Source organism: Saimiri boliviensis, chromosome 8 (assembly GCF_048565385.1).
Source record: "Saimiri boliviensis isolate mSaiBol1 chromosome 8, mSaiBol1.pri, whole genome shotgun sequence".
NCBI lineage: Eukaryota > Metazoa > Chordata > Mammalia > Primates > Cebidae > Saimiri > Saimiri boliviensis.
In genome coordinates, this window is record NC_133456.1 from 117,325,629 (window position 1) to 117,341,787 (window position 16,159).

Consider the following 16,159-nt stretch of genomic DNA (forward strand, 5'->3'; position numbering starts at 1 on the left):
GAGGTTTGTGACTCATGTGTCACGTAATCAGTGACAACACCGAGGCCCTTTTTACTTGATCTGTTTGGCTCAGAAACAGGTAACCACCTAGTTTTTCAAAAGACAGTTGTTGAAGTTGCATCTCATCTGTCAAGGCCTGTCCTGCACAGAGTTAGCAACTTGGAACATTGCAGGGTCCAGGCCTGAATTCCGCTGTGCCGTCTAAGCAGGGGCAGACCCCAGGGTCGGCAACAGGGACCAGGCTCGGTCTCCCCACGCACCCACGGCGCGCGCTGTGCGTGCTGAGGCTCCCCGGCTCCCTGGACACGGCCCGGCCTCCCCACACATCCACGGCGCGTGCTGTGCGTGCTGAGGCTCCCCGGCTCCCTGGACACGGCCCGGTCTCCCCACGCACCCACGGCGCGCGCTGTGCGTGCTGAGGCTCCCTGGCTCCCTGGACACGGCCCGGCCTCCCCACACATCCACGGCGCGTGCTGTGCGTGCTGAGGCTCCCCGGCTCCTTGGACACGGCCCGGTCTCCCCACGCACCCACGGCACGCGCTGTGCGTGCTGAGGTTCCCCGGCTGCCCGGACACCCACCGCACCTTCCTTGGTGTAGCCTCCCCCTGGGGCTCTGGCCACGCCTGGGTGGGGGAACTGAGTCGGAAGCCGCACATGGCTGAACCACCGTTCCCTGAAAGAGCCACAGACACCAAGAAACCGTGGCCGCCTCTGTCAGTTTAGAGGCAGGCGCAGAGTCAGAGGCCTCAGGATTTGACAGAAGCTGCAGCAGCTTTCAGAGCCAGTTGCCGACGTGTGGTGACTGTCGGTGGAGGCTCTCAAATTGTGACACAATGACAGAACCTGACACAACAGACTATATCACTTATTTGCAGACAAAAGGAACAAGCTTGTGTTTCACACACACAGGCAGAAGGTGTCCTTAACCGGGTGTCTCCGCCATCACCCACACGGTCGAGGCACCCGGACCCTGCGGAGTGCCGCCTCCATCCACGTGCCCCTCGGAAAGCAAACCATCCTAAGCGTGATGACGCGGCAGCACTGAGTGGTCCCACGGGTGTGGTCCCCAGGCCAGCCCCATCGCATACCTGCAGGTCCCTGATGTCGAAGGGCTCCTCGAAAATGTAGGCGGCGTCGGCGCCGGCCGCCAGCCCTCCCATGTTGGCCAGGTAGCCGCAGTAGCCCCCCATAGTCTCGATGATGAAGACGCGCCGCTTGGTCCCGCTGGCCGACTGCTTGATGCGGTCACATGTCTGGTCACAGAGGAGAGAGGAGTCACTCCAGTCCAGGGCCGGGTGGGCCCACCACCCCAGAGCCCCCCCGCAAATGAATGCAGCCAGGTCCCTCAGCGTGCCTGAGCATGCAGTCCTGGCATCGCAGAGGTGAAGGGTGTGCAGCGGCCAGGTTGTGCCCTCAGAGTGGGTGTGAACGTGCTCCAGTGCTCCAGCCGCCCCCCCACCCCGCCCCATGGCAGCCACCTGGACATGACCCTGATGACCCATGGCAGGGGCCTGGCCAACTGCCGCTCCCTTCTCCCAGGCCCTGTATAAGGGGATGGGAAACAACCCCACAAGCCAGCTCACTCCACGCTGCTCTGTGACCGTCCCTGCTGAAGCAGCTTTCACCGGACGCAGACACCGTTAGGTGATAACTGAGATGGCAGGGGAGTGAGTGTCACCTCTCCAGCATGTCCCTGGAAACTGCTGTGCTACTGTATTTTCTTTTGAAAAGCTCCCTGTGCTGTTAGAGTGGTGTCCATCTTCCATCAATCCATGAATGTTATGTTTATGGAAACTCTACTCAAGGGCAGATGTGGTTCTTAGACCCAGGTGTTTGGGGAGGTCTTCCAGATGCACAGGCGTCGGGTCTCGGAGTGAGATGTCTGCCATCTGCCCTCCATGAGGACCCAAGCTCAGTGGGAAGAAAAACAGCAGAGAAATGCACTGGCCGCCTCCCCACCCACACACCAGCTCAGCCTGCAGCGCCCGCTCCAGGGACTGCAAAGCCTCTGCCGGGCCTCGGCTCCCACGTCAGTGGGGGACTCTCCAATCTGTTCACACAGAACTGAGACCCAACTATAAAAACACAAACCTGACCCCGTTCTGGCTTTGTGCAAAATCCTTTGCTCACTTCAAGAACACGTGAAGCCCTGTTGCCGCCTGCCCCTGGCACCCGGTCCTCCCAGGGCCTTTGCAGGTGCTGGCCGCTGTGTGCGTCACATTCCCGCACCGTGGTGGGGGGAGAGCGGCCCCAAATTAATCCGGTTCCTAATCCCTGAAACCTGCGAATGTTCCCCTATGCGGTGAGAAAAGTGACTCCCGAGGACTGCCCAGGTGGGCCCTCGATGCCATCACCTGCATCTGCAGATGAGGGACACAGAAGCAGAAGGCCCCTGGGCCCCGGAGTGGGGCGCTGCACACCCACATGGGAGCAGGTGGCGCCAGGGAAAAAGGCGTGCAGGCCTGCAGCTCTGGGCACCCCAACAGGCCACAAGGGACACTCCTGGAGCAAACCGTCAGGCCTCAGCACATGGCTCTTGGCTCCAGAGCTGTGGGACTGAGTATGTTTTCCAGCCCCAGGTGTGTGGTCAGTGCCACAGCGGCCACGGGACACACACAGGCACCTTCCTCAGCTCTGACCCAGAAAGATGTCATTTCCTCAGGAAAACACCACCTGGTTTCCAGGACGGCAAAGTTCCCTCTGTCCGGGGCTCTCAGGACACCCCATGCTGTCTCTCCATCATCCAGGTGTCTCTCCCTGCAGCTGCCTATGTGGTTACTTGACTTGGGAGGCTTTTCCTCATTCGGCTGCAAATTCCACGAGGGCGGGAACTGTGGGCTGGGCTCATACGCTGCACCAGCAGCACCAGCCGCACCCCCGACAGCAGGCGCTGAAGAAATGCTTGTTGCTAAGTGCGGTATTCCCCTGCCAGCTGTCCCGCCCAAGGGCTGATGGTGTGGGATTCCCTAGCCTGCTCTGTGGTACTCAGCCAAGAGGAAGAGCATGAAGAGGCGGCTGTGGGCCTCAGACTAGGAGCCACGTGAGCATCTGTGCACCAAAGCGGAGCACCCACTGGGAAAGTTCCACTTGAGTGCGTCAGACAAAACGGAAAAGTGCTCTTTCATTAGTAAGTGCAGGCTTGAGGACATCATTCCTATCTGTGCTCCCAGTTTCTTTGGCAGATTCTTTTCCTCTCAAAATAATTGGTTGGCATATTCAAAATTGAACATGGGCTCTGGTTGGCGGGCAGCTTTGCCGTGTGTAGAAGCCGAGATAGGAAGAGAAATAGGCAAAAGGAAGAATTCTCGTCTCTGTGCTTATGCGGGATAGACAGAAACCCATCAAGGCTCCGAAGAGCCCATAGCTGCCTCTCCGCATGGCCAGTGCTGAGTTCTGTCCCACCTGCACTGGGTCGCTCTATGTGATCTAAAACTTAAGATGCTGTAAAGTTCTCAGACTTGACTTAAAACCCATCGCATGGCCTTTGTTTTAGAGAATGCTGGGCGTGGGAAGGACAACGTGGGTGGGACGTCAGGACCCCCATAGGCACAAACCCGCATGGGTCTTTTTTTTCCTTTCTTGAGACGGAGTCTTGCTGTTGCCAGGCTGGAGTGGAGTGGCGCGATCTCCTCACTGCTACCTCTGCCTCCTGGGGTTCAAGTGATTCTCCTGCCTCAGCCTCCCGAGTTGCTAGGATTACAGGCGTTTACCACTATGCGCAGCTAATTTTTGTATTTTTAGTAGAGACGGAGTTTCACCATGTTGATCAGGCTGGTCTTGAACTCCTGAGCTCCCGATCTGCCCGCCTCGGCCTCCCAAAGTGCTGGGATTACAGGCGTGAGCCACCGTGCCTGGCCCTCAAGGGTTATTTTTCCAACTGAATCAGTCTTCCCCTGCAGCCCACCCTGAGGTGGGGAATTATTGTCCCTCATTCAAAGAAGGACACCGACTGCTTAACGGTAGAAGAATTCTGCAGACCAAGCAGCTCTCCCGTGAGGCTGATTTGTGCCCAAGCAAGCACATGAGTTCTGGTCCCGTCAGCCTATGGCCGACCAGGGTGCTGAAGAGCACAGCCCTGCCGCCTGCGCCACGCCCCTGACCCTGCACTGCTGGACAGCTGGGACAGAAGAGGTGGCCTTTGCTGGAGCTTAGATACACCTTTCCTGAACTCTCATTACCTAGATGGTATCTGAAGCCAGAATTAGCTTCTAAAAATAGCAAGTCACTCCAGCCTTGCCTCAGGCAATTATTCAAAGTAGCACTGACAAGAAGGCTGAGCCCTAGCGTGGCCCTGCCTGCCTTTAGTGTCACCCGGAGGTGCCTCCCCAGCCTCAGGGTGGGAGGAAGGATGGCAGAGGGCTGTGTCCCGGGCCTAGCACCTGGACAGCAGCTGTAGTGGGACCCGTCAGCCAGAGCCCAAGCCCCAGCCATCTTCACTGCACGATGGATGTGCCCGGCAAACACCACCCCCCTGCAAGGGCACACAGGCCATCCTGCTAGGAAATTCCCACGGGACGGTGGGCGGGCCCCCGGCTACAGTTCAAACCTCATCAGCACTTTGCTCCATGGTGTCAAGAAATATAAATTGTTGGTAAAAAGATAAGGTGGCGTTTGCTACAGCGTCGAGGTAGAAAAAAGCCACTGCCTTCCCTGTGCGGAGCGCCTTGCTCTGTGAATCTGCAGGGAGCCAGTTTTCCTATGAGGGTGTCCCTCATGCAGCTGAGCCGCTGCTGAAGTCAGTGGCCAGATGGGGCAGGGAGTGGGGGACCCGTCCCTGCCACAGAAAGGAACACACAGCAAGGTGCAGCTGCCGGCTCAGGTGGTACCACGTCACGTGCGGGGCGTGAGGGTGGATGCGTGCGTGGATGTCTACCAGGTGCTAAAGGAGAGCAAAGCCAGCGGTGCCCCGACCCTAACAACCTTCTCTCCACAGGGGTCAAGGGCGGGACCCAAGGATGCCCTGGGAACAGACTGGGCCAGCCTCTGCAAGGCCACCACAGCACTGGGAGACACCCAGACACGCCCTTCAGATGGCCAGGACACACCCCTCAGCTGCAGTGGGAGGCTGCAGCCACCCTCACAGCCTCTCCACTCCCTTCCCTGCACCAGAACTCAGCTGCCAAGGAAGAACCCAGAGCAGAACTGCTGTTTTCCAAGGTTCTGTGCCAAGCTGAACAAAGGAGTCTCCAACAGGACTGAGTTTTCACTGCAAACCCCGGCACTGGCTTGGACGTGAGTATCTAAGGTAGAGGCAGCGGCTGCTGTCTGGGAGGCACCGGGCAGCTGAGTCACTGACGTGACCCCCACATGCATGGGCACCGTCCTGTCGGCAGCTGAGCGAGGGCCCTCTCTGCAGCGAAGGCCCGTGAACTACCACAGGTCCTCATGCCCAGTGCACTGCCACAGAGTGGGTCAGCGCAGTGCCACCATGCAGCTGTCAGCACCACACCCAGGTGGACCCAGGGTCCGCCCCTCCCAAAGCACACATTGGTGAAACCGCCTGCCCAGGGGGTGGGAGGAGGGTTTGATTTCAGCTCTCACATTTGATCTTAGCCAAAAAGCGGAGAACAGATGTGATTTCAGCTCCTAAAGAGCCTCCCGTTTCACCAGGAAGGCTGTTTCCAGGCAGTGGCCCCCAGGGGGCATGGCTCTGTCCCAGAGCTCGGACTTACCGGGCACTCACGGCCCTTCCTGCACGCTCCCACCGTGCCCGGCGCTGCAAGCCTTGCTGCTCAGCTCGGGCAGGAGAGGTGGCACCCAAGAAACGGCGCCCGAGGCTCCCCTAGCCGAGGTGGGACAGAAATACCATCCCAAGGATGGGATCTGTCATCTCACTTTTAATCGATAAAGACAAGCTCTCCCTCAGAGACGGAAGTTAAAAATTTACCCTGTTACGGCCAGTGTCACGTAAGTCAAGCTAACGGGGGAAAGAAGGAGTAATAATAAATCTGGCTCATTCTTGGTGCAGAAGAAACGCCTCGTTAGCGTAACTGAGCGGCGGGAGGAGCGGGTGCTCTTACCTCCACGAGGGCGTTCAGGCCCGTGTCGGCGCCCAGGCTGATCTCCGTGCCCGGGACATTGTTGCTAATGGTGGCCGGCACCAAACACAGGGGAATGCAAAGCTCCTGGTGGCGGCTTCGCGCCTCGGCCATGTCGCACACACTCTTGTAAGCCTGAAGCAGCAGGGCCAAGCGGTTGTTAGCGGGGCAGCAGGGGGCGGGTGCCAGGCACTTTCCTGCCAGTCCCAGGGCCTGTGCTGAGGTCCAGGAAGGGACAGGAGGGGCCGAGTTGCCAGGGGATGCTGGTTCATGCAGGTCAAGGGGCCAAGGGGAGCTCTGGAGGCCGTGCGGGAGCAGGACAGGCCTCTGTGACACGGGGCCACCTGGGCACAGCCCACGTCCTCATGCAAGGAGGCAGCACAGCAGGACGGGTGCCAGGCAGGCAGTGGAGCGGGTGGCAGGTGGGACAGCCCAGCTCTCGACATCTCAGCGTAGGTGAGGGAGGCCAGGGCAGTCGGGACATTTAAATGCAAAGCCAGTCCTACGGCTAGGCGGGCGAGGGTCAGCGGGACGGGCCCCCGCGCAGGCAGGGAAGGAGGCATGCAGCTGATTACCGCTGGGCCGAACTTGGCCCCACACCGCATCTCTGCTCTCTGCAGGGGAGCGGCCGTTTCCTGCCCTGGACCAGCCGCACAGGAGAGCGAGAACCCCAGTCCCTGCCTGGGGTACCGCTGGGAAACGGGCTCTGATGTCGGAAAGGGGAGTGGTTCTCCAGCTCGTGCCACAGGCTTTTCTGACTCCACCTCAGTGTTAACCATGGGAACAGCCAGATGGGTCCTCGTGTCCACTGTTCCCACCTCCAGGGGCCCCCACACAGCAACCTGGTGTTCTCATCCACTTGGTGGCAACTGATGGCCTTGGCCGCATCCCCCCTGCTGTGGCCATCCCCACATCTGCTGCAGAACCACGTCCCCCCTGCTGTGACCATCCCCGCATCTGCTGCAGAAATGCTTCTGTTGGGATGAGGGGCGAGACACACGCCTCCCCGGGAGGGCTGGACAGCAACCCGGCTCTGCAGCTCCCAGGCAATCCAAAGCATCCCAAAGCCTGGAGCCTGTGAGGGCCGAGGGCTTCGGACAGCAGGCAGAGACCTCTGGCAGGTGAGTTCACCACACAGTGGGTGGGAGGGCAGGCAGAGCGGGTGGGTCAGTGCTGGGCGACCAGGAGGTGAGCTGGGAGCAGGGTCCCCCATGCCCCATGGCACGGCCTCCGCGTCCGCCCAGGCCCAGCATGTGCCCAGCCCCCGGGCTGCTCTTTGTACAGGGTCTGCTTTGCAGGCTCTGGCCAGGCCAGTTTACGCAGGACTTCACTCCCAAATGCCAGCTTGCTTCCTAGCCAGAAACACGCATCGGGGGGACATTCGCTGGCCTGGTGAGCGGGATATGGCCCCGTCAGCACCACCATTTGGGGGTCTCCTTATGCTTTTCAGACTGGTGATGTTGCTCACTCACTGTGGAACACCCTAGCTCAGTACTGACCAAGACCAGCTGCGGGGAACTGGCTGCTTCTCAGAGAAGCCCTTTTTGGAAGCCAGGAGAGGCCTAGGCACACAGGAGGGCGGGCAGGGGTACCGGCACCTTAACTCCGCATTGAAATCTGCAGGGATGGCCGTGTTGCTGCAAAGCCTCTCTTCCCTATTGCTCCTTTTACTTCCTTCAGTCTCCAAAAAAGGGGAGGGAAACTTCAAGATGGGGAAAACCCGCCCAGGAAACATGACTCTCTCCAGACCAAGCGCAGCCGGGCCCCTGGGTCCATGGGGCGGCCACCGTTACAAGGAATCACTGGCAGGGCTGTGGTCACCGCCATGTTCGCGGCACCTGACGGCGCCGTGCCACCCAGCTCACTGTGTTTCTGACGGGACATGATCAGGCCTACGGGACACATAATGCGGCATCGCTAAGGAGTGAAAGGAAAGGAGTCCCGCTAAACCCCTGCAGCCATATCCTGAGAATGAGAATTTTGCTCCAAAGAATTTCGTTCATTCTGTTCTGCCCAGAAGAGTCTCCAGTCCCGCAAATAGAAAATTCTGAGGGCCGCGTCTGTGAGTTAAGCATCGATGTTGGCAAGAAGGAACTCATAAGTGAGGATGAGGACGCACGTGACCAGAGACGACGGCTTCACCACACAGACCCACCCAGGGCTTCTTAAGCGCGACACGGCGACGTCCCGAGCTGGACTCCTGTTACGGAGCCCACGCCCCTGTGCTCGGAGGGAGGTCCCACAGCGTCCCTGGGCTCCAGCCCCAGAGGCTAAGCCGCCCTGGACTTGGTGAACATCGCCTGGGGCAACATCACCCAAATTTTGTGAATGGAAGGAGCCATTGGATGCTGGAGCCATCTACGGAGCTCAAACCAAAATGCTGCCCAGGGCCACAGTGAGTCTCCAGTAACAGACGGTGTGGCTGGACAGGGAACAGACTCTCACTCCCAGGCGTCTTCAGCCTCTGACGACTTCAGGACAGTGACCCAGGTCGGGTCGCCTCGTGCCCTCACTTCCTGAGGACGCCACCAGCCCCTGTTCTTCTATGGCCAAGAGCCCAGTTCAGTCCCAAATTCAAGCCTTCTCAGGATCCACCCCGTCTGGCCATCAGTAAACAGGGCTCTGGAGAAAACAGCCACTGTGTTCTCATCTCTGCCCCCTCCCTGCGGGGTCCACAGAGGGACCCTGAGCGGCCTCCTCTCCCCTGCCCCAGCTCCCGAGCGGCTGCAGCCTTTGCCAAGGTGACCTCAGCCAGCTGGCGTCACGTGCCCATCACAAGATTAGAACCACAGCACCCCCAAGACAGCCTCGCTCCTGGGAGCTGAGCAGTAGACCGGACCGAGGACGCACGCACGCACTTACCAAGGTGGCTGTGCCCAGCGGACAGGAGGCTCGACTAACCACACGTTCCGGCTCTTTCTCAGACACTGTAATCAGTTAACTCAAGGCCCAGTGCGGTAGCTCATCCCCAAACCCCCGGTGCTTTGAGAGGCCAAGACAGGAAGACTGCTTGAACCAGAGTCTGAGACCAGCATGGGCAACACAGGGAGACTCTGTCTCTAAAGAATACAAAAGACTAGCTGGGCATGGTGGCACGCAGCTTTAACCCGGCCACTCAGGAGGCTGAGGTGGGAGGATCACCTAAGCCTGGGAGGTGGAGGCTGCAGTGAATCATGGTTGTGTCACTGCACTCCAGCTTGGGAAACAGAGGCCCTGTCTCCAAAAAACTGTTTAACCTAACTTTGAGAAACCTGAATGAAAAATCGAATTAAAAGAAAAAAAAATTGAATAAAAAAATCAATCCCATAATCCTTCTAAGAAAAGTAAGAGTGGATGGGACCCATCCTTTTTGGGGTGTTTTTGCCCCTGGTACTTCAGTTTTCAAATTTTGACCCTACACATTTGGTATATATTTATAATCTAAAAAAAAGTTATTTACAGCAGAGGACTCCGGAATTAAAGAGAGATTATTTTCTTCATGCCTGAAAGTACCCATCACATACTCATCACATTCCGCTTTGTGTGGAAATAAACTTGAAAATAAAAAGTCACAGGGAGGTCAACGCCAGCCTCGTCCTGCATCTTCAGACCTGCCCTCGAAATGCAGTGACAGCTCGCAAATTTTCCACCCATCCTCTTTGGACAAGTTCCAGTTAGGTAATAATTAGGGAAAAAGGATGCTTCCATCCCTTCCATTACACACGCAACTTTCACAGACCCCAAAATCTAGGTAAGGCCAGTAAAAAAGCAGCAGAAGCAATGATGGAATCCACCCTGTGAAAGACGCTCATCTTCACATTCACAGCGGGAAGGTCAGCCCAGAGCCGGGCTGGCCCAGCAGCAGCAGCAAACTGCACCACTCATCACCAGGCGAGCAGAAGCCATGTCTAGGTCAAAGATTAGTGACTGCTAAAAAGAGGGTGAAAGGGACCCCAAAGCCAGTGAACACAGGAAGCCCTGGGCAACTTTCTTTCGTAAAGAAAGTGAAGAAAGTTTAAGATGCTCAGAAAAGCAAGAAATGAGTGCTAAGCATTACTTACCATGTGAGTTGTATTTTAAAAGCTTGGTTTTTTATTTACCAGTGCTAGAAATAAGTTTCATGCCAAAGATTGCAGAAAAAGAAAAAAAACTTTGAAAAATATTCATGCAAACCCAAGTCTCACAAGAAAAAACTTGAGACATGCTGAAAAATTTTAGACATCAAATTTGTAAAAAACAAAATGCTTTCTTTGTTAGATATAGATCTTCAAACTCCCATATGAATTACCAAGTGTGACTCACACACATGGTAACAGGAGTATATTTCTTTTACCCTGGCATGGTGGCACGCACCTGTGGTCCCAGGTACTTGGAAGACTGAGGTAGGAGGATCACCTGAGCCCAGGAGGTTGAGGGTGCAGTGAGCTGAGATCACACCACTGCAGTCAAGCCTGGGTGACAGTGTAAGACCCTGTGTCTCAAATATAAATATATTTATTTCTGTTTTATTATTGTTTCTTGGCAAAAAATAGAATGAAAGAAAAGAAACCCAACTAAACTAGCCCCAGTACTACCGCAGATGTAATTTAACATCCCCAGTTTATAAAGGGGAAAGTGAGGTCAACAGCCAAGATCAAAGAGGTAAAATGCAACCGCGCATTCAGGACAATGAATAAAATTATGAAATATTCAGTTCCATTTCTACCCTCAGGCTCAAGACAGGGGTTCATCACAGCGGGTATTGGAAGCACAAAGGAAATTTAGGCCCAGCACAGAAACACACAAAACACAGAGCAAGTTTTAATGCGGGGCCATCTCCGGAGACGGCACTCAGAGCTCCTCGGGGCTACAGGTGCTCACGGGCACTCCCTGAGTCTCGGCCACGCGACATACCCCTGCTGGCCACACAGAGGAAGAGGTGGTAAAGTTTTTGGGAATGAGATAAAAAAAATTTCAGTCTGAAAAGATCCTTTTCTAGGTGGGTAAAAAAAAAGAATGATGAAGCTCTCATTAAGGTTATTTGTATGTATTTTTTTGAGACGGAGTCTTGCTCTGTCGTCAGGCTGGAGTGCAGTGGCATGATCTCGGCTCACTGCAACCTCTGCCTCCCAGATTCAAGTGATTCTCCTGCCTCAGCTTCCTGAGTAGCTAGAACTACAAGCTCGAGCCACCACACCCAGCTATTTTTTTTGTATTTTTAGTAGAGACAGGGTTTCACCTTGTTGGTCAGGCTGGTCTCGAACTCCTGACCTCTTGATCCACCCGCCTCAGCCTCCCAAAGTGCTGGGATTACAGGTGTAAAGCCCCACACCCGGCATTCAGAGTATTTGTAAAAGGCCGTTTCTAGCACACTGGTAGATAAAAAGGGCTGGGGCCCTGGGGTTAGCGTCAGCCGGCGCCTGCCTCGCGGTGCGCGTGCAGACTTACGTCGGTGATAGTATTCAGAGCTGTGTCTGCCCCAATGCTGAAATCGGAACCGGGCACATTGTTGGACACAGTGGCGGGAACCATGACCATGGGGACACAGAATTCCTCGTGCTTCTCCCGGGCGGCTGACAGCTCCAGGAGTCCCAGGTAGGCCTGTCAGACAAGCATGGGAATTGTGGGGCGAGAGGGAAGCGGGGGAGGCGGGTCTTGCTGGGAGAGCCTCAGGGGTGGGCCAGCCACCTCCACCGCAGCACACAGGGAGCACTGGGGTGGTACGAAGCCACTACAAGATCAACACAAAGTCGCGTCAAGACCACACACGAGGACCAGCAGGTTCTAGGCACAAAGGGAGCAGGACACAGTTGGTTAGAGGACTAACCCCCTCATGCATGGGCAGAGTCTGCTTTCTGAGGTTCGTTCTTTTTTTTTTTTTTTCGAGACTGAGTCTTGCCATTGCCCAGGCTGGAGTGCAGTAGCGCAATCTCAGCTCACTGCAACCTCTGCCTCCTGGGTTCAAGTGATTCTCCTGCCTCAGCCTCCCCAGTAGCTGGGATTATAGGCGCCTGCCACCACGCCCGGCTAATTTTTGCATTTTTAGTAGAGATGGGATTTCTCCATGTTGGCCAGGCTGGTCTCCTGACCTCAGGTGATCTGCCTGCCTCGGCCTCCCAAAGGGTTGGGATTACGGGCGTGAGCCAGCATGCCCGGCGGGCTCTTACTTTTTCTAAAAGTAAGCAGAAAGGTTACCACGGGACTAATCTTCAATGAATCGAAAAAAAAAAATAGTGTCTACAGTCCAATATGTGATTTTAAACAAAATTCTAGGTATAACTACCTTACTCTCTCAGTAGTCACTGGACTCTGAATTCAAGAGACAGACTTACTTCCAGAGACCTGAAATTCATCAAGAGCTCACTGAACAGAGGAGTCCCAGTTCAGGGCTCAAGCTTTTGCTTCTCGGTTAAGTTGCTTCATTGGAACTAGATCACTTGTAGGCCATGTCTTACCACCGACTATTCTTCCATTCTGCAATTCTGCAGTGGCAGCTGGGTCTGGGAACCTGTCACCTCAGACCGTGGCCCGTAGCGAACACGTAGCTTAATGTGTAGCCAACACAGGGCACGGCTCACACCTGCGGGGCACGGCTCACACCTGCGGGACTGACAAGCGGGTTGGGAGAGGCACACTAAGGAACGTACCTCGAATCCCCCGATGATCAGCAGCGCGTTGATGCAGTGCATGCGCATCTGCATGGCGATCTCCTCCAAGCACTTCCCCGGGAGAGCGCTGAAAATGGCCACATTGAGAATGACGTCAGACACCCCAAGCTCCAGGCAGTCCTCAGGACATCACGCCGGGAACCCTGGGAAACCGTGCTGGTCCCCACTCGGCCTCCCTCCCCAGCGTGCGGTTGTAAGGAGCGGGGAACGCTTGCTCGTGCCACTGTGGCTGGTAGACGGCAGAATGACCGGGAATCTGATCTCAAAACAGTGTTTTCATGAGAAAATGAAACACAGCATTTCAGCTGATACCTCGCCCTAAAAAGAACTCTACTGCCCCACTAGGAAAATAATAATAGCCTATAATTATTAACAATTGTTTGAATAGAAATGTCCACTTTCCAAATAACTTACACATGCATTATCCACTACTGATCTCATTTAAAATCGTATCTGCTCATACCTGCTCTTCCTCCCCCGTGCTATCCCCAGTGTCACATGACATGGCCAGGAAGTCCAACACCAGACCGTGCCCCTCCTGAGATCCCATCCCAAACCGGCCCGAAGCTTCCGACTGGAGAAAGCCCTTGTATACTCTTGGTAGATTTGTAAGACGTTGCGGGGCAAAAACGTTCAGGCAGTCGGAGCACACCAGTGGACGCAGCTAACTGCAAAACTGCACCGCCCCTAACGTGAGGTTTCTTAAGCCTCTGCGGGACCAGCCTAGAACAGCCGGTGAGTCTGCTCTAGGTTTTCGAGAGCAGCACCCTGGCCAGCAGCCCCAGGATGCACATTGAGGGATGCACCTGCCTCTAGTTAGAGCTTTCCTGTCCAGGGCACCGGCACGCGGGGCTCATGGGAACAGCCAGGAGGCAGCTGTAGAGCTAACCCTGCTCTGTGGCTCCCTGCCAGTGGCTGGGAGTACCAGGGCCCCAGCTGTAAAGCAAAGCAAAGGGGGCAGCTAACTCCCTTGGAACAAAAAGCCAGAATTATGAGGAATCCGTCATTTATTTTCTCTGCCAAAAACTACCTCCCTTCCACATTAGAATATTTAATCTGTAGTGATGACAGATATTAATATTTGTACCCCTGACATGATCGAAGATGAGAAGAACTTAAGACTTCATCTATATTAGAAAACCCCATCATCCCCAGCAATGCAGGGACGTGGAGGCTTACTGTGGGTCAGAAAAAGACAGTTTAGACTAGAATTCCTTGGGTCCCTTCTTGGGCTGTGGAAATCAGAGTCTTGAGTCACAGCTGCTCAGGGCAGCTGTTCCCACCAATACCGCCCGCTCCCAAGACTGCTCTGGCTTTGCTTAGAGTGCGTCCCCAGGCTCCGTGGCCCCTCTTGTGTTTGGAGGCAGAGTCTCACTCTGTTGCCCAGGCTGGAGTGCAGTAGCACAGTCTCAGCTCACTGCAACCTCTGCCTTCTGGGTTCAAGCAATTCTCCTGCCTCAGCCACCCAAGTAGCTGGGATTACAGGCGCACACCGCCACACCCGGCTAATTTTTTGTATTTTAGTAGAGATGGGGTTTCCCACATTGCCCAGGCTGGTCTCAAACTCCTGATCTCAGGCGATCTGCCTGTTTCAGCCTCTCAAAGTGCTAGGATGACAGGCGTGAGCCACCACGACCCCCTCACCTTTACTGACCTCCATGGGGAGGTTTGGGCCCACCAGCTGGCCCTTCAAATGAACTGAAATACCAGTGAGAAGAAGGCGTTCACCAGGTACCTCCTCATCTCTCCCAAGCCCTGGGATGCACCCCCAGCTTCCTGCAGCATGAACAGTTCCACTGGAGGGAGGAGGGATAATGCCTGCTCCCATCCTTTAGGAACATCTTTATAGAATTGAAAGTTGAGGGGTGTTGACACCCAGCGACTCTCCTCCAGGGCACGGCTCTTCCTTCTTCCTTAAAAGCAGGTCGGAGAGTTGAGATTTGGCACTCACCGTTTAGTGCCGAGAATGGAGCCTCCCTGGCCAGTCCAGCCCCCGACATCCGTCCAGCCGATTTCTTTGATCTAATGTGCAAACACAGAATGAAACAGCTAAAGTGAACAAAAAAAGCAAGTTAGAAGAAGGTGCTAAAAATAGCTTTCTGTGCTTTTCAGCAGGCTGCATTCCTGTAAAGATTCGTGAGCCATATGAGACAGCTCTTAGAGCGAAGAGCAGAGTCCGAAGTGAGCGGCTGCTTCCTGCCTGTCAGGGCCTCTGCAGCTCACCCCCAGCCACGTGAGGTTCGCCAGCTCCCCAAATCCCGCCACTGGCCAGTAAAAGAAAAGTAACATGGTTTCTAAATTGGTAAAAGATTAAGGGAAAATTTCTTTTCTTACAAACTAGGGAGAAAAATAAGAAAACAGATTACTAAGCAAACTAAGGTAAGCATAGGCCTCGGGAGGAGAACTCGCAGGGCTTGCACCCCAGCTCCACAGCTTGATGACGAGATTCTGGGTAAGTTCACAGATTTGGTGGACGCACTGCGATGCTGCATTGCAACCTCCAGGTAAATTACGTCACAAAAAAGATCATTCTATATCAAAAGGTAAATATTGTATAAGGTGTAAACACACACGCGTGCACACGCACACACGTGATCTAAAATAAAGAGCTCCAAGTTGACAGAACCATATAAATCAGTTTTGAAGGCAGCATTTCTCTCAAGTAAATAGCCGTTTTAGGCCCATTCATCTTCACAGGCCTGAACAAGAAAGGCAGGGAAGCAGAATCCACCCGGGACAGAACAGTTCCTCATCCGGTTCTTGCTGCCGAGACGTGGGTGGCTGGGCCAGTGGAGAAAGGGGATCACCAGTGGTGGAAGGTGGGTCGGAGGTTCCCAGGGACGCTGGCGGGCATCTACACCCCACCTGCCTGCACTCCTCAGTCTCCTGGGCGGGGATCTCCTCCTTCCCACCCTACTCTTTTTCTTTTTTCGAGATGGAGTCCCACTCACACACCTTCACCCCGGCATCCCCAGTCTCGTCCTCAGCTGGGGACACACCCCTTCACCCCGGCATCTCCAGTCCCGTCCTCAGCCGAGGGACACAGCCCTTCACCCCGGCATCCCCAGTCCCATCCTCAGCCGGGGACACGCCCTTCACCCCGGCATCCCCAGTCCCGTCTCCACCCGAGGGACACAGCCCTTCACCCCGGCATCGTGAGCCTCCCCTCCTCATCCTTCCTGCATGTAGCGCATCTCAGGGCTTCCTAGGCCCTGTAAGTTGCAACTCTATCCCTTCCACCTGCTCGGTCCAGGAATGGATTGATTCTTGCCTCCTCCGTTTTTACCTGTATGGACTCAGCAAGCAAATCCCTCCCGACCCTTGAAGGTGTGTTGCCATCCGATGGTGGCCAGTCTGGACCACGCCACCTCTTGCTGGGTGACTGCAAAGCCTGGATGGAAGCCCTGCCTCCTTTCTGCCTTGATGAATGCAGAGGGTCCCTTTAGAAAGCTCTTGGTATGGGCCAATCCCTGCTCAGGACCCTCAGATCTCATG

General features: G+C 55.3%; 1 protein-coding gene across 3 annotated transcripts in view; it reads right to left on the reverse strand.

Annotated features, from left to right (window-relative positions):
- PFKP (phosphofructokinase, platelet) overlaps positions 1 to 16,159 on the reverse strand; it is a 65,631-nt gene that overhangs the window by 5,099 nt on the left and 44,373 nt on the right. For 2 of the 3 annotated variants that reach the window (XM_003939063.4, XM_074405128.1), the window contains exons 14-17: positions 14,616 to 14,686; positions 12,644 to 12,731; positions 11,445 to 11,597; positions 1,089 to 1,253 (exon numbers count right to left, since the gene is read on the reverse strand). In XM_003939063.4, the coding sequence (XP_003939112.1) occupies positions 1,089 to 1,253; positions 11,445 to 11,597; positions 12,644 to 12,731; positions 14,616 to 14,686 (477 nt within the window). Of the gene's footprint in view, positions 1 to 1,088; positions 1,254 to 6,020; positions 6,174 to 11,444; positions 11,598 to 12,643; positions 12,732 to 14,615; positions 14,687 to 16,159 lie in introns of all 3 variants that reach the window. The other variant, XM_074405129.1, reaches the window with a different exon arrangement.